The 19,151-nt window shown below is 35.0% G+C and overlaps 1 protein-coding gene across 1 annotated transcript in view; it reads right to left on the bottom strand.

The window, feature by feature from the left end:
* Positions 1–1,398: 1,398 nt before the first annotated feature.
* The window catches only part of LOC141914888 (dual specificity calcium/calmodulin-dependent 3',5'-cyclic nucleotide phosphodiesterase 1A-like), a 57,964-nt gene continuing 40,211 nt past the window's right edge, over positions 1,399–19,151 (bottom strand). Inside the window, exons 3-19 of the mRNA XM_074806229.1 lie at positions 12,548–12,728; positions 12,200–12,313; positions 11,279–11,416; positions 8,652–8,834; positions 8,411–8,477; positions 8,053–8,169; positions 7,494–7,634; positions 7,173–7,273; positions 6,965–7,090; positions 6,773–6,874; positions 4,972–5,092; positions 4,750–4,831; positions 4,365–4,562; positions 3,394–3,474; positions 3,109–3,297; positions 2,492–2,540; positions 1,399–2,259 (exon numbers count right to left, since the gene is read on the bottom strand). Coding sequence (XP_074662330.1) covers positions 2,530–2,540; positions 3,109–3,297; positions 3,394–3,474; positions 4,365–4,562; positions 4,750–4,831; positions 4,972–5,092; positions 6,773–6,874; positions 6,965–7,090; positions 7,173–7,273; positions 7,494–7,634; positions 8,053–8,169; positions 8,411–8,477; positions 8,652–8,834; positions 11,279–11,416; positions 12,200–12,313; positions 12,548–12,728 — 1,952 coding nt within the window. The 3' untranslated portion in view covers positions 1,399–2,259; positions 2,492–2,529. The remainder of the gene's footprint in view (positions 2,260–2,491; positions 2,541–3,108; positions 3,298–3,393; positions 3,475–4,364; positions 4,563–4,749; positions 4,832–4,971; positions 5,093–6,772; positions 6,875–6,964; positions 7,091–7,172; positions 7,274–7,493; positions 7,635–8,052; positions 8,170–8,410; positions 8,478–8,651; positions 8,835–11,278; positions 11,417–12,199; positions 12,314–12,547; positions 12,729–19,151) is intronic.

Raw genomic sequence — 19,151 nt, 5'->3', positions numbered from 1 at the left:
TAATAACCTTCCTGAATAAAACAAGAGCTTGGTATATCACCATACATCTACAGCTGCACATGAAGGTTCCCTGATTTGGTTTATAACGATTCACAGTACAGACCCTACAGTGTACGATTTTCAGAGTCCGGTAAAATATCTTAAAAGAAATCAATGTTCAATACTAAAACATCACCAAAAATTACAATTCGGAATAAACACAAGATGACCTCAATTGTTAACAGCAACAATCATTAGATGAACTCTTCTAGAATTTATTACTATCACATAGATGGCATATTGTGTATATATATATATATATATATATATATATATATATATATATATATATATATATATATATATATATATATATATATATATATATATATATATATATATATATATATATATATATATATATATATATATATATATATATATATATATATATATATATATATATATATATATATATATATATATATATATATATATATATATATATATATATATATATATATATATATATATATATATATATATATATATATATATATATATATATATAATATAAATTATATATATAAATTTCGGCGGCATGATTATTTGCAAACTATCTTTTGGACTGTCAACTACACTCGGGAATAAAATGTGAGGGTTATTTGTTTCATGTTGGTGACATCTAAAAAGCACTTCTAAATCATATGGTTCATGATTTGAAGTTATAACATTATGACTCCAAAACGACTTCATAACAAAGAATACAATAAAAATACACAATTGATTATAACAAATAACAAATGTGGATTGAAAAAACAAACACGTATATTTAACTATATAATCAGGAGTTTCATACGGGATTAGTCAAGACTGCGCACACAAAAGTGATTGATAAAACAAACTCTTCTCATATACTACCAAAAGCTCAATTTCTATGAAAAATATTTCAAAAACTGATTGAATTTCAGCTTCCACAAAGGGACCTTCTGAGCAATAATGACGTACCGTGAAATTATGATTTTAATTATAATTTATCGTATTTTTCCCATCATTTTTGTGTGTGTATCTGCGTCATAGATTTTGTTTTACACTAACGTAATAACAATTCATTGTTACACGATACTAGACAATTTTAACAAATACAAGGCAGACACTTTTGCGAATCGGGTCAGTTCCTGGATCGTCGCTTTATCGAGTCAATTTCGATTTTCAAAACGTTCAAATGCAATGCTAACGCAAAATACGAGAACTAGGGACGATTTTTTCAACAAAACCGGGACTTCAATTTCCTCTAAAAAATCCTCTGCGAGACACATGTATTACAGTGCTGGGATTGTATTTGTCAAAAATATCACAAAATTTATATATATATATATATATATATATATATATATATATAAACACTATATATTCGTTTCATTTATGTATAAGCAGCAGCAGAATCCAACATTCTTATGATTTGTCTCACTTATTTACCAACAACACATCAAATTCTATATCTGTATAATGACACACTCATCATTGACAATTCTTTCCGCGAGGACAGCAATGTATGAAGAAGAGCAAATCTATATTCATACATTCGATATACGTAACTGTGCCCACGATCATCGCATCGTATACGATGAAAGTAGTTACTGTGAAACATTCAGGAAAACAAGGTTCGATATTTTTTGGCTGCTTATTACTAATTCAATTATGACGCTGAGATTCCCTTTTCAAATCCAACTTAATACTGAGCTACGTCGTTGGTACAATGTTCATATAATGATTTGATATATCTTTAATGTTTGAAAATGTTCCTCTCGCATTACCTGCAACCAAATTGGAAAGATAGTAAATCGAATATATGTAATGAAATGAAATATAATCCTAATATATATGCACAAATCTTCGTATAATTGATTGTAGAATAAGTGTATTAACATAATCAACGGAATTTCAGTAAATCTAGATACGGCACACAATGTAAATTATACCCTGTTTTCCTGAATGAATTAAACTTGGATACGATAACATATTGTATCCTAAGCTAGCATACATGCAATTTCAAGAAATGTATTCATGGTATTGTATCACAGTCTCTGCATTCGGTATATGTATTTTCATACCAGGAACACCACATCCATGACGTCTAACAACGTTTTCTATTATTATTTTGTATGTTTCAAGATCAAGATGCACTATACTCCACGCTCATATCTGACTAATTGTCATCAGTAGAGTCTGGCCTATCTAGCTCATCTCGGAGTCCTGTCACTGATGTCGGGCGGCTAACTGTAATGAAATAAGCAAACCACATAGAATATGCATGAAACGCATCCAAAACTGGTCCCATACTCAAAACTGGGTATGGAAATATTGTTTGTAAGTATTAAGATAGATTTGGCAATTACATCAACGGCAGTTCTTAGATCGTATTAATCGTATTACGTATGTAAAAATGTGGATAATTACCAGGAGTTGTAAATAATTAAGCAGTGAATTAAGAGCAACATGCACAACTTACCGTTCAATTTGAGAAGGTAGTGCCCACGTAGGAGAATTCTACGAATTATCTATATACATTGGAAGGAAGGTGTGAAAGGTGTTATACACTTATTTAAAAATGTATAAAATAGTAACGGGATTACATCGGTATCTATATTTCATATAAACTGTACTCAATATAGCGGTAATGTGCATTTCAAACATTGAGTCCATGCAGTGTGAGAGATCCACATAGAAACAAATAAATATGATTTCATCTACATGGTGAATTAGAGCCAGCATTTGATGTGAAAAAAGTTTTTTGCTCATTTACATATCGTCGGAGTACGAAATGATTCAAGCTCTAGTGACGCAAACGTTCAAGAATGTGTTCTACAGGTTACTATTCTCATATCATACTTTTATTAGGGTCCAGGCATTTGTTTCTAATCTGATGCACGTAGTTTGCAATAAGAGAAATGTATATCGGTGAATACGATGCCTTGGTATGGAGCACTATGACTCTTGAAGAGTATTAAATAACATAGTAATATTATCAAATTCCGGAAGTTCATTCATTCAATTATCTGTTTCAATTATATATTCATAAAATGGTCACATCTAATAAGTTACATGTATCTATTAGAATAGCATTACCTTTTGTTGTGTGTGTGGTATCAGGCTGCTTTTCGTCAGTATCTTTAGGGGAATCTACTCCTGAATCAGCGTCACCGGCGGCAACGGGCTGCGAATTGGTAACCGCCTTATTGTCGGCAACTTTTTCTTTGGCATTGGTACTTAAGTTGGCAGGTGGATCTCCTGAGCTAGGCGTTCTTAGTGATGCATCTGTAAACAGCAATAATTTGTAAGAGGGCCCAGCGGTTCAAAGGACAAATGGAAAAAAGATGGAACTGTACATTCCGCAACTTGAAGAACAAGTACCTTTTATAGCTCGTTCTTTCCATAGACCTTTATTGTGTAACAGAGGTGGTGTCCAACAACGATCTAATTCATATCGACCACCTGAAATCCATGAAAATGAATATGTCATACATCAGTGATATACAATGAAGCACACACACACGTTCTATATCTGCAAGGTATCAAGTTTCGTCTTGAAGATTTACTTTGGAATCAGAAAATCTCTCAGCAACACATACGAAATATCTATCTTAACACGAATTTAACTACATCTCACTAATTTCCAATTAGATTGTGCCAGCCAAATCTAAGTGAGAAGTAAATGCCGAAGTTCCCAATTAGGCCTAAACATCTAGAATTATGTAAGATCGATGCCCGTATTAAAATCAAAATCCTATACATTCCGAGTACAGTACATCGTAAGTGATTAGAATTCTAAAATAGGTGATATTTAACATTGAGATATTGATCCAGACCCTTGATTTGTCTTGGAGAGAGTTGTCCTCTCATTTGAAATCGTTTCATGGATGTTAGAACTGAAACATACATACGCACTCATACATTACTCTATAGAAAGCTTTCATAGATGACAACATATAAGACAATAAAACGTAAATAAATATTTTTGCCAGATTCCTTAATCATTTCAGGTCAGTAGCAGTATACCACATATATTTTCTAGCTAAGACACATGCATGATTCATTCATCAGTTTATTTATAATATAATTATCAAAACAAACATACATTATAATCAATGCAGGTATTAGTATAAATACAGTTAAAAAAAACACAACAAAAACTAAAAAATACGTAAACGAAGACATGATAATTAATAATCTTCATTCGATTATATTTCAAATTAACATTTCTAGATAAAAATCATTTGCAAGCGGCGCATAATAGGTTAGGTTTAAATAAAGTAAGGAAGGGTTAGTACCACAAGTGCCACAGAGCAGAGCTGTTGAAAACTTGTGTTACTTACCAAACCTACCTAACGCCGATTTAGGCGTATTCGGACGGCTACCTAAGCTCGTAGTACTAGTGCTGCGATCTTGTTTCTCAGGAATCTCTTCGATTGCCCCAGATACCTGACGAGTTGACATATGTGGCTGGTGTAACGGTACTAAAATCTTCTCTAGCATATCGCCCATCACTTGGAAACTAGGATCCACGATGAAGTCAATGAAACCTAAAAGGGTCGACACTCATTCTTTCATTGCTTGTCAGGAAAGGTTGATTTCATTGTTAATGCTTGGGCTTAGATTGGATAATCAAGAACCATTGGCAAATGATGAAACAGACTTGGATTTCGTTCAAAGTAAGTCCTAAAGTTATTCCACTCCAGCGGCCCAAGAGGATTTATACAATGGATTTACCTATTTGAGATTCAGCGACTAATGTATTTTTCCTGTCACACAATGGTGAAAATGGAAGTCCCAATTCTTGTTCTCTATCACCCTGTAGAAAGATGAATTAAATAATGATGATGCGCGTACACAGAAATACATTCACAGTAGATTATGCTCCATTCATAGATAAGCCGTCAATCACAAGCCATAACAATCAACTTGAAATATTCGTAAATGAAAAACCTGTACCTGTCTGAAGAATTCTTCCAGCAGTAGTGATGTCCATCGGTGGTGAAGACCCCAGTCTTTTGCTGGGTGGCTTATATCAGCACAGTGGAGAACTAGGGATAATGCTTTACCCTTATCGATGCTAGAACATGACAAAATATTCAAATATAAGTACAAAATACATAATCTTATATGTAAATTTTCCAAATATTTCCATCGTAGAATATTGTAAATATATATCTTATGATTTAATGATTAATATATACAAGACGCTACAGCTATAGTAGTTCAACAAATCTACCGTAAGAGTCAATATATACAAAACGTATCATGCAATTCAAGAAATAAACCAAATTCTCCTAATCTAGACTTATGATAGACATGTTACTGGTAAATATCAAACTTCAGAGTAAAGGGTTTACCCGATAAGTAATCAAATAAGGTGGCAAAATTAATTTCCTACACTATCATTCCAGTTGGTTCGATGCATACACAAAATAAAAAAATATTTATTGAAAGAATTGTTGAACATTTTTAGAGAAGAGCTTAAAAATGGTGACATTTGCAAGTTGTGATGGCATCATATTGCAAAGTGTTACAGTCGAATGAGAATGTAATGCAGTCAGCGATTATGCTATGCATAATGGCTATATAAAAAGGCTGAAAAAGCCTGTGAATATTCAAAGTGAATGTTTGAATTGATAGTTGTTAGTTGAGGTAATATATGTACAAGGCAGGAAAGGTGTTACAGCGAATATGGAATGAATGAGGTAGCTAGTGTTGAGCAGTTCTGTAGTAGACAGATACTGATGAACTTAGTGTCCGTAATACTGACTGTGAAATGAAATTTGAAATTGAAATGGTGTGATGTGAATCTATCATTCAACCCAAGAAAGCGGTAAATCACTTAAGACTGTTCTTTGAATCTATACTTAGATGTTACAAAAAGTACAGCAACGGAATGTTAAAATGCAAAGTAAATAGCTCTTACTTTAACACTTAACTTTCGATAAAATCAAAGTACATACACCCTACCTAACTCTAAAAATATTGTATTTCTTTCAACAGACAGACAATTAACGCTGTCCTCAAAAAGTTGTTGCACATTAGCGCAGAACTTGAAAAATGATATTCACAAGCAACTAACCCATTGAGGACAGCAATGATAAAAACCTAATTCAAAAAACCACAGATTAAAGCAGATTAAATCAACTTGGGCTGAATGATTTCTATGAAGAAAAATTGAAAAAGTATACGAGGTTTGTGTTAATATACCCCTGTGGCAGTAAGGTTTCCCATGATGTGAAACTGTTCACTTGAATATTTCGCCTGTAAGGAGGACCAATCAGCAATATTATGAACACATTCATATGGTAGATATTTTAAAAAATGCAGAAAACATTGATATCGTTCTTAAAAATTGATGTGATGTAATCCATTCTAAAAGTAGATGGAGGATTACAAATGTTAAAGTACATAAAGAAATTTACATGTATACGTTTTATTGAAAGGACAGTTTGTACACAGTATACAGCAGTTTCATTAGGTAGTCATGTGCTGAGTGAAGCTTGAAAAACGAAGGTTAAAATTGTGCAAATTCAAGATATATATTCATATGTATATCTTACAGTTAATGTGAGCGAGAAGAAATTGTGCACACACGTATAAACGCATAGCCAAATACATATAAGTAATGATGTTTATGTACAAAGGGTAATCTTTTACCAAACTTTCACAGAGGTTCATACGTAGAGCAGGAATAAGAAGAAGATGGGCATGGACATTGTGCCATTCAATCATATCAGACAGAATTAATGCTTACTTTTCTGGCATACTAAGGAGATTCTTCATATTTTTTATTTGTTGGAAATGGTAAGACATATCCGTGGCTAAAACCATTTCTATGACTAAAGAGCGGAACTCTCTGTAATGGAAATGAAATTAATGAGAAATGTATTCACATTTGCCTGAAATAACAGTAGATCTTATACGATCTGTGACAATGTAAACAAACCTGTATTCTTCTCGACTGAGGTTTGTAAGGATATTATGATCATCTTCCCGCATCATTTTGAATGAAGCGCTGATGTGATGATTTTCTAAAACAGCTCGGTCGTTGTAAAGTAAGGCTACATCAGAACTGAAACGACACGAGCATGATATACAAGATAAACATTTCTCAGGTTTATCTGGCATGAGCTATGTAGGTTTAAACGCCATACTTCGTATTTATATGGAAATTATTTGTCGTTCCCGTGTGTTCATAATCATGGATGCAAGCAGCAACTATCACAGCGAAGATTTCTAGATCTGTTAGCCAATGCTGTGAAAAGAAACATCAACAATAATACAAGTATAAAGCCAAGGTTTTTACAAGTATCTCATTCCGATGCATGACACCAGACAGGGTGTTCTATATGTAAAGCTCAAGAAAGCCACCACGCTACAAAGTATGGAGAGCTTTCCGACAAAGTCATGAATAAAAGAATAAGAAGCTAATCGACGAGGTAAAACGGTAAGCCATATCGATATGGGCAACTTACCACTAATCGACTGTGTGATATGATATGGTATGTCGTCTGTGCCACATCTGCAGCATGAATAAGGTTGTGGTACGGGTTTTTATGCTTGCTGTAACCGGTTTCTAACGCACCTAGGAAGTTCTCTAATGTGTTGGTATTGATCTGTAATACATCAATAGTTGGAAAACATAAGAAAAAACAAAACTGGTCGTAAATAATGCCACGATCAATGCTTAATAATCGATACTGTCTGATAAAAGGCAATTTTAAACCATTTTTTGATTGCGACAGATATCGCCCCTCGATCCGCAACGTGAAACGCATACAATTCAGTAAGTTGTCAGCAAAAGTGAGCTATTAAATTTACAATATGTTCTCCTTTATAAGTTAGATGCCAGCAGTTACAAACTATATGTTGTGTTTAGCCATGTAAGCAGATTGCATTGATTTATGCCTTATACAATCTGATAATCTAGAATTTCAATCAATACATGTGCAACAAGTGATGCAATACATTTTCCTATATCATGAATATAGCCAGGACGCGGGGACTGTAGATCATCAATAATCGCACCAGTACCTTGTATTTATGTATTAAATCATATCTTTGAAGCAGTTCGTAACCAATATATTTGAGTACATGTCCATCTCCTGAGTCGTTTGCAGCAAAAACGTCAAATGACCACTCATCCATACTCTAAAACGTGAAAAGTATTTGGTCCAAAGGCAAACCGTTAATGGAAATTGCACCCACAATAGTCCTTCAAACGGTAATATGTATTCGTATCTATGAACGTGTGGGGGACTTTTTGCCATTGCATGAAATTACTAATCATTTTGTATTTTGTATGATATATTGAGGGAAGGGTACATCATAGGAAGAAAATATTTTTTATATGAAATGAATGAAAAGCCAAATGGGAAGAATATAGCGCTACCTTTAGATGAATTAATACAGTAGGTGGAACGTGTAACCCAACAGAACTAGACATTCGTCGGTATATTCTGAAAAACAAAAAAGGATTAACTCCATTAACTAACTTCAAAGCCGACGCAAATGAGAAAATGACGATTTAATCTAATGAAGATTTTTAATTTCTTTCTTGTGAAGAACGATTAAGTCAGTACAATGAGGTAGGTTGATTCGGTCTCAATGATAAATAGGATACATCAAACTACCTATCAACCATGATGCCAGCTCGTATAGCATGCGCGACGCTACGAAATTTGGGCTTTTCTTCGCCGCGTCTCTTCATATTGCTCATCGAGCGAGTGAAAGTCAAGGCTAACCAATCCCGCACTTCCGTTGGCACTGCATCGGGTTCAACTTCTGATAGCTCGTCATCTTCATCGCAAAGCCTCCTGAAAAGCAAAAATAGAACGTTTAAATAGGTATTGTCTTCAACAATGAAAAGAATTTTATTTCTTTGTTTTCTTGAATATCGTTAACATATTTTATTCATCAATTATCAATTATAGAACTAAAGCAGTTTATCTCATATTTTATCTATGATTCTCTGCGTTGATCTTAGAAGGAAGAAGATACATTTCATAGCCCTAACAGGCTTGTGACACTAAAAGCATATCACGTAGGTTAATATTAAATCACAGAAGCGTGAACTCAAAACCATGATGTCATATCATACAAATAGTATTATCAGAAAGGTTTTCAAGACTAAATTGCGTTTTAGATTATTTTCATTATCCTTATTTAGATATTACGAGTACAAAGGCATGCATGCATGTATATACTTAATTTATGAAAGTTGAAATGCCAGACTTTTCATTCCAGTTATATATTAGTAGAAAACCATCAGTGAGTAAAGTGTTATGAGAAAAAAAAAGGTTAAACAAGTTCTTTTTCATGATGCATTTATGTGCTAAATAAACTACAAAATGGTTGTATATAAATCAAATCCTTATAAGAACAAATGTTTAGTACAAACAAAAATATAATTCAACATGAATGAGAGTAGAATGATATGGCCAGGAAAAAGAGGACATCTCTTGTGTGATGATTCAATTCAGTTCAAATAATCAACATACCTACCAAATCAGACTTTCGCAAAATGGATTGAAATCTTATAGGACTATGCGAAACAACAACAAAAACAAAATCCTTAAGCCAAGACGCACTGTACTGTACTTGTTCACAGGATACCATACTATGATATGCCACAGGAACAGGACAAGCATTTGACCAAAATGTACTTTTTCATCATAGAATCAGTTAGTAAGCTGCCATAAAATGAGAAGAGATAGTAGTCCATGCTTGTCCTTATCCGATCATCATGGCAGACAAAAAAGAACGTAATAAAACATAAGATTATCGGCGAACCTATTGAAAGACATTTGGGTTAGTATAAAAGAGACAACCACAAGGAAGTTACTGTTAGTTGAACCACAGAATGGAATAGATAGGGTTGTTCCATGTCCACTGATCAGCCTGCTTTATGATTCAAATGATCTGGATAACGATGTGGAAGAGAACACATGGAATCCAAGTAGGAACAACAATGAGACTTAAGATAATAACAAGTTAATATTCAAGAAGGAAAATATTTCTAATAGCGGTTAGAACGACGTCACTGATTTTTGTTGGTGAAAAGAATAGAAGTCGGAAGCGTTTGTATTAGATGCTGTTGAAAAAAAGATTATGCTATGCTACAGAGAAATAGTTGGGAGATAGTTTGGATAGCTTTGAGAAGCAGCAATTCAGATGAAAATTGATAAAATCTGAGATCAAAATCATAATGGTCGGTAGAGGGGTTTAGATGAAGGGGTTCTTAGCACGTTAGTTAATGATATTTGTTCATTAATGTCTGGACGTCATCATTGAGCACTTCACTATCATCACCGGACAAGACACCATTAAAAAGTGTACGAAGTCATGACAACACGTTCACACTGTACGTACAACTTTTACTGAAAAATTACACCACCACACTGAACTGCGTGAAACCTTTTGTATGATGGCATTTTAACGTGAAAAAGCATGTGAAGAGAAATGAATACCACCACATACCCGGACACAGATAACATTGGTTTCCATAGATGTCTGCAAGAAAATATTATCTAAAGGAGTAACTGGATTCTTTCTTTTAACAATTTTTTTCGTTCCACGGAAATATCTTCAATAAGACTTATAATGCATTTATGAGTGATATGTGCTCACTAGAACCGATGTTTTTAAGCTGTTTTCGCCAATCAAGAATTAGGATGCAGTCCATGTACCTTGCATACATACTAAGTGGCGGGACGGATTAGGATGGCCATTTGCCACAATTGGTTTCAAGATTGGTGCTATTAGTTGGGCGTTCTACGGCAATATCCAGCCGTAACAAGAAATCCATCATTTTTAATGCAAAAATACGTCATTACGCCAGTTAAGTCGAATCATAGCAGATATAAACAACGATTTTTTGTACTAAGGGTTTTATACACAATTGGAAAGGAATTTATAATGATAATTAATCGGGAAGTGAAATGACATAGGTTAGCAAAGGGATAATACTTTTTGCAAAAGCGTAAAACAGGTGGACCAGCGGAAGTCAAGATACGAAAGTAAAAGAAGTTTTGTTGATAAAATGATAAATGAAGATAGTGATAACGAAACTACAGGTATATAGAGATTTGTCCAATCAAGATAAACCAGCAAACAGTGCAACAAAGTGAAAAGAATGAATCGAGAAGATATAACTGTTATAATGGCAATGTTGATATACCAATATTGATTAATAGTAATTAAATGATAATGATAAATTGGTTAAGGGAATATTAGTGCAAAGCAAGAAATGATGGAACACCTTCTCCTTGTACTCTTCTGTGGTGTAACTAACTGGAATGTTACACGGGAAAGACCGATGGGTTTAGAATCATCAGCGGGGTCGGAAGTCGTGCCATCTTGGGATGTGTCATCAGCATAACTAGCATGCACGTTCTCCCTAAATATAAGTGACATAAAGCAGATATATGTATGATATATTGACGTAATCATGCAATCGCGCTATTTGAAAGAATATCACTTTTTACAGAACCTAAAAATGAGAGCCATTTAAGTGACAATTGCAGCTAAGATCAGATATTTAGAAAGTGTGATATCATAGAAAGTTGCAAAAAGAGGAGGCTACTACTGATATATCTATATATCTTTAATCGGATGCATTCTTTAATGGAAAATGAATATGCTAAAAGTTTAAGTGCTTTAAGAGGAGATGTGCTTGGTCACATGACCAATATTGTTGCCATGCCAACAAGACAACAACAGTTTCATTGTGCTTTGATGCAAGGGAATGCGAGGTGGATTTTGCTCAGAGAGATTTATTTACATCACTAACATATCAAGGAACAGCTAATGTGCATTTGAAACAATGATCTCTGGAGAAAATGTGTTTTTAGAATGGTTCGTTCTTATCCTCGATAAGAGTCCGCGGAACAATAACGAAGGGAAATCAAAAGTGGCGACAGATAATAAATATCGCAGAATGAATGCATTTCATAGAACCTCTTTTTGCTCGATAATAATGCTTTAACTTTCATTAATGTGTATAATTCGCATTGCTTCCATTAAAGCTACTAAATCACGGTATTTAAGAAAGTAACCTTTTTATCACTTAACAGTTCGTTGAATAGAGCACAGAATTTGCAAGATCGGATTGGGTGGAGAGGAATAGCAAAGATATGATAATTCAGACATGCATATAGTACACATGCATAGTATACTGTACCTGGTTTCATCTATGTACACAGTTTCTAATACTGATGCCGCGTATACCAAATTCTTTATTATATCCTCTTTTGATAAATCATCTTTTTCTAATCGTTTTACTAAATATTTTAACCTGTAATAAAATAAAGTCATTCAACGCTTGTTTTCTACGGACTATATACGGAGGAACGATTTATTGAAACTAATCGAAGACTGGGACAGCACGATATCATTTACGTCATCAATAAATCAAGGAGCACTTTCTACATTTGTACTAAAGGGCTTTTGTTTGAAATGATAGAAGCATTGTGTATGATCTTCATAATTAATATTCAATGCAGTATAGATACAATGAACTATTGTTTACCTTATTGAGCATACGTGTGATGCTTCTGGGGTATCTATTGGAGGTAATTTCTCAGTCCCCAAGTCGAGAGTTGCATAGGTTTGGCTATCGCTGTCGATACTGACTTCACTGGGTGTACGTGAAGTTGTCGGATTTTTGCACCGTGAGTTCGAGCGTTTTAAGACTGTTAGGGACGAAGCCCCTAAAATAGAATAAAATAATATAAAGCAAATGAATTTCAATCATCATATATATTGATTGTTATCGCTTCAAATCAGAAGAACCTGAAAAGGGGATAATAATGAAAAGTCTTCTCGCAACGGATCTTTGTGTAGTCGACTACTTAAACAAGGATATATTAGATTGCGTTCATTCAAGTTTAATCAGTATTAAAGCTTCCGCTGCAGGGACTGTTGATCCAGCTGATCCATGTGTAATTTATTGGTAGATTATTGACCACAGTAAGGGATGATGTTGTTCACATCGTGTCATGGTAAGCTGCAGGGGTATGGTTCATACATCATACAAATCAAATACAATCATATCTATTATATGTGGACTGATTTATAGTTTTTATAAAGATACACACTTACATAATTACACATTTTGGAAGGCATCATTTCTCAGATACTTCTAACAAAATTTGCAAATTCAACGAAGACGAATAATTCAGCAGGTAATGGTAAATGGCTCCGAGTAATGGCCCTCAAAGGGTGATGCTAAATAGGCATCAACCACCAGGATACATTGTGTGTCATTAAAACATGGTCTATACGAAATGCTCATTGTACAAATGTCATCTCTACATCAGGATTTTTTTACTGACAGACACAAAAAATGACAAAAGGAGCATAGAATGTATGGTACTTGAAAGAACCTGTCAGCAACAGAACTATCCACTAATTGCCTCGGTTGTCACATTTGAAATGTCCATTGAAGGGCCCCACAGAAAAATGGCCGACGCAAGATGACTCTCAGTATTGTTATTAAAAATAGTGCTGCTGCTGCTGTAGAGCTGCATCAAATAGATGATAATTGCTTCGGGCATCATTTAAAGCAATGAAGTAAAACCGGAGGTAATACAGAATCTCTTTGCAAAATGCAGTCTTTTAGCTAAGATATATAACGATAACTAAAAATGTTCTTTGAATATATGATTGTCCACTGCTAATTAACCCAAACAAGTGAATTCTTAGCATACCATCGTCTATAGTGTGCTTCTTATCCTATACCGGATGATGATCCATCATATCTGGTCATCCATCATTCATATTTCTATGATCAAGATTTCCCGTGGACACATTAACCGACAGTGAGTCAATGTTGTTCATCATCGAACACGTCCAGAATGTCTCAAATGAGATTGCACGTAAAACAGTAATAGAACGCGTCATATATTTACAGGTGATATAATCATGGAAAACAAACAATCACACAGCATGTAGTCTGCATATGAATACTTTATAAGTCCAGCGAGTTACACCTGCAATCCGTAGGACACAGTAGCATAAACACGTATTACGATTAATCCTTCGCATGGGAAAGATCCGACAATGCATTGCGATTTTAGAATATTGGTATTTATCAGTACATATTCCATCGCTTGTCTCTCATCATGCATTTTATTTGATTTAGGAGAAAAACATACATAAAAACTGGTAATTAATGAATGCATGGAAAATATGAAGCAAATAATTGAGACATGTTTATTTCTCTTACAATAATTCTACAAACATCATTGCAGTTCAGCCAACACATTTTAATAGCACTCATGTCAATTCAAATGTTTGATAGAAGGAACTAAAGTACACTCAAAAATAGCTAGAAAATCACTGAACCGTCAGCCAAACACATCTTCAAAGAATAATTAATGTTGGGGTTACTAGATGAAAATTTCTGTAGACTAAGAGAGGCTCAGCAAGGCAAAAAAATATTTCCCCCAAAAAAACTATTCCTCAAATCGTGGTGCATTCCTCAAAGGGTTGGCATCTACGGTCTTAATGCCCGGATAAGATCATCAAAGTATGTCACGACAAAAACTGCTAAGTTTCATCTTTTTGTAACGATTAAATCTCGATAGTGGAAATGAGACGGCGCTATGGTGACATTGGCGGAGGTGACATTTTTATGATTTTTCTATCAGAAGTAATCTATCAGATTGAGCGGGTTATATTATTGCCCATATGAGGCCAATGTTACCGAGACACAGTATGAATGGCTAATCATGAATATATTCGTCCGTATACATAATGATTTTCATTTGTGATACAACACATATAAAAAAGTACATCGTGGTGGTACCTGAAAATTTCTGATATTCTGATATTTATCATTTCATTAACGAACTTGAAATATCAATTTAACTCTCTAACTTCCATTCGAGCATTGAACGCAAGAAGACAAGTCAACATCAAAACCAAGTAAAGTGTGGAATATTACACCGCAAGTGCAGGAAATCATTTGCTCCTGAATATATTTGACTAGTCCTCTAAAATAGCTCAAAAGTTTATTTACAGATACTCTAAACTGAGGAAAAGATGACAGACTTCTGATGTCATTAAGACTGATTAGTTGTGACGATATAATGACGCATAAAGAACCGGTTCACAGTTATATCAGTTAAAAAAAGAGAAATCACATACCCTTAGCCCGATCAGGCTGCTTGCTAGATTCAATCATCAATGAATCTTATTCAGTATCACCAGAAAGCTCTATATTGCAAAAATCTGATATATAAAAAGGTCCGTGCATGCATATATGGTTCAAAGGATACAGCTGTCCGTAAGTACGCAGCTGTTAATATCATATAATTAGAACAGAATTCAAACTCAGTTGTAAAAATATTGCACGACTGGCAATAAACCTTGCATGAATCTAGAAACCTCATACGAATATTTCAAAAACAATATTGCATCATTCATAAAAAAGAGATAAAACGATCAAATTCAGTTTTCCTTTGAATGACAATGTGTCGCGTGGCATTCAAGCAGGCCAAGCAGTGGGTGTGAATCCCTAAAACATAAATGTCAATCAGTAGATATGTCTCAATTTCAAATACACAATGATAAAGATACAACATTAAATGAACACCGCATATCAACGATGCAAATCCTCGGGGATTATCTGCGATGATGGCTAGTTTATGGCAATTTTATGCTTCTAGGCACAATCAATAAATATCTGCTTTATACAAACGAACATATGTATCTCAGATTGCTTTATAAGGTAAATACGCGATTGCTTCAATTTCGATAGAAACAGGACTGAATTCTTCACAATAATCATGACATCAATAATATAATTTTTCGGTTTATTGTCTATTCAATTCGAATTGATAGGACAGACATTGCTCGTAGTATGCATAATACAGCTCATGAATAACTGAAATCTTTAGGGTTGCTAAATGTGCGCATTGAATCATCTCAGAGAAGTATTCAGTGATGCAAATCTATGCATAAACCATGGGCATAACTGCTGCAAGCTATTGAAAGATGTTTGGTAAGCGATAATTTGGTCCATCTGATAATCACCCCTTCCGAAATGTTCGACCACTTAAATCTGACCGAACCGATGAAATAATGCATGTCTCAAAGAAACCCTATTTTCAACGAAGATAAGTTTTGTGCGCACTTGTTGCTAATAGCAAACACGTCTGGTAGCTACGATTCCTTAATGGATTTAATGATATCATCATTATGCAGGATTGTTATAGTGGAAAGAAGCTCCGCGAACCTCCTACCGTTTCCCGCATAGTATAGCAGCTTTTGGTTCGATGGAAAGTGACATAATGACGAGCAATCAGCGCAGAGATATTTTGCAAAATCGTCAGGGAGTTGTCTCGTGAGATTTTCATCCATTTTTGGCATAGAATAAACTAATTTTTTTACGGAGACGGTATAATGAGATTTCATTGTGATTATTTCAGATCTTAATGACTCAAAAATCGGGTTGGTACGTCGGTGGTTATACTTCACAGATAACAAACTGATAGCAACTGCGTGAAATATAGTATCGCGGTTCGAGATGCAGGGAAAGGAAATGCACAAATTTCCGGGAGATAGACACTGAAATTGAGGAAGCGCTCCACAGGAAGTGTAACATTGAACGTGACAGTCGACCGAAATCACGCACGTAATCATACATAGCAGTGATCACAAGAGAAGTGTCAAAGTTACTCATCTGGAGCAGCAGAGGCCAAATTCATTATAAGATGATATTGACAGGCGCTGATAAAAGCGTCATTGTCTAACAAACTAGAAACCCACGAGGTCACCGCGATGGTTAACGCGCGGAGAAATCGTCAATCTCGTCAGAATCCAGTCTCACAACGCCGACATTCTCGTCGATGAATACTTTCATTATTTTTCAGTACGCGAGTCAATTCTTGGTATTACTTCAACTGATTGTATACTGTCTGCGTCATTATTAGTTTGGTGGTCTGGTGATAGTGATCATCTTGACCAATTTCTTCATGTTCTGAATTATCATTCAGATCGGTGGCTGTTTTTCTCGCATCGCTAATGGATGTTTTCACAAGTGACTGAGTGAGAGAAGTTGGGTTTTCGACTTTCCAATATAATTCACCATGTAAGAGAGTACCGAAAAACTCTGCAGTCGTTCGCCTCAAAAATGAAAAACTCGAAAAACTTTAAGGGGACTGTAATGATGAATATTGGCCGTATTCTTTGATAGTTTAATATTACCCAACTGGCCATAAATGTGAAAACGCCACCTGCAACCAGCACATTTTGCTCTTTTGCGAGGCATCAAACTTCTGAGAGCAAATAGGTGCAATGATACGGTATCTACGAAACGAATGACTGAAGGCTATACATGAAAATAAAGTACGTTACTCGAAGAGCGATAAAAAGTTTCGAAGGACCAGCAATTGAATGATCTAGATAAACTAAGCAACTACTCACTTGCGGGACTCGATTTGGATGTCATAATATGTTATTTCCAATTTTCACCGAAAATATTCCACTATAATCCACTAAACCGCACATATCAGCCCCACGCACATGGTGGTACCACACGTTCTTTCACTTGTAAACTCTGCAACTCTGCCCATCACTAAAGCCAAGTCCTACAAGGGTTGCCATGGTAATTGATGTTTTATGTGTGGAACTCTCGTTTTGCTGTGCAAAGCGTTGAGAGAATGTCATACGACTTATCAACCTCGATTTAATGGCCTGGATAATAGCCGTAATACCTATATCGGCTGAGTTAAATCTATAGAACAATTTGTCTTTCTAAGTCGCGAAAGTAAAACGTATCGACAATTCAAGCGTGAAATCTCAACTGGTAAACTTCCCAATACACCAGCAGCAGCGGCAGCAGCAGTAGCAGCAGCGACGACGTACGTAGCGCGTACCCTGACCATAAAGATCCTGCTGCAGCAGCAAGGAAGGAATAGTGTTCCATGAGGAAGAATGGACTTATTAGCAGTATTACTTCTCAAGGTCTTTCGATGTATATGTATTGTCTGATTAGAATTGATTAGTATTCTCATTGGAATCGGATGGGGAATTATTGACCGCATCTTATCGTGAGGTCAAATAACAACGGAACCACTGAATTAACTCTATTACACATTAATCTATCAGAGATTTCCCAATGGTCAGTGATTGCAGTTGATTTCATCGCGAATAAATACAGTATTTACAAACTTTTTCATCCCGAAACATATGAAGCGACGTAAAGATTCTCGCATGGCAATGATACTACTTATACACGCGTATCAATTCGTTCATCTGGCGCTTCAAAATATAATGTCTGTCAATTGAAACTCTCATTACATTGACCTAGCTAACATATGTATACTTAAAAGTTAGATTCAAAGTCAGTCGATTGCATATTTCACCTAAATAGAAATGCGTGGCTCAAATCAATATATTACCCGTTAGCGTGAGATTAAGTACCTGGCAGAAAGAGATCTATTGCGTAAAGCCTTTCAGAGAATCTACACTGAAACAAGTGAATATTTTCAACCATTTCTCGTTAGATTTGGCCACATACATACTACTCCTGGCAGTAGCACGTCTGCGATCATGTAATTACTGCCTACCTTTCAGAAACATCGCTGGAATCAATTTTCTCTAATCCAATATATGGAAGCAAATTGTTCGATTTCATTAATCGAAGAAACAGTTGTCAATAATTCCATGCAAAGCTTATCACGAAGTTATCCTCGAGGTTTTGGGTATCTCAGATTTCTTCTCGTGACATCATTGACATAACCGAAACGCATCTGGTTGCATTCTTCGCCGATCTGGTCATCGCGGTAAGGTTTGAGAACTACTATTTAGATTGGTATTACGCTCGAGATCAATTATATGTAATATGCACTGAAATTGATACATATCCTCCGATGAATCGAACATTCACTTTCAAATCGATTGCCGCTCGAAAATGTACATCAACGCATTACAATTTCCATCTAGCGCTTCCCTGTCCAAACAATTGCCCTAAGCATATGGTGAAGTACATACAACCTCGTGTCGATGCATAAACACAACATTAATTTATTCAGTGAGATTCTCTGAAAAATCATTCTCAAACTGTATTATATCTCAATGTTAATCGTATCGAAACGATTATTCATCAGACGCATCCAAATCCACGT

The sequence above is a fragment of the Tubulanus polymorphus genome, chromosome 1 (assembly GCF_964204645.1).
Source record: "Tubulanus polymorphus chromosome 1, tnTubPoly1.2, whole genome shotgun sequence".
NCBI lineage: Eukaryota > Metazoa > Nemertea > Palaeonemertea > Tubulaniformes > Tubulanidae > Tubulanus > Tubulanus polymorphus.
The sequence above is the reverse complement of the archived record's forward strand: the minus strand, read 5'-3'. Positions and strand labels throughout refer to the sequence as shown.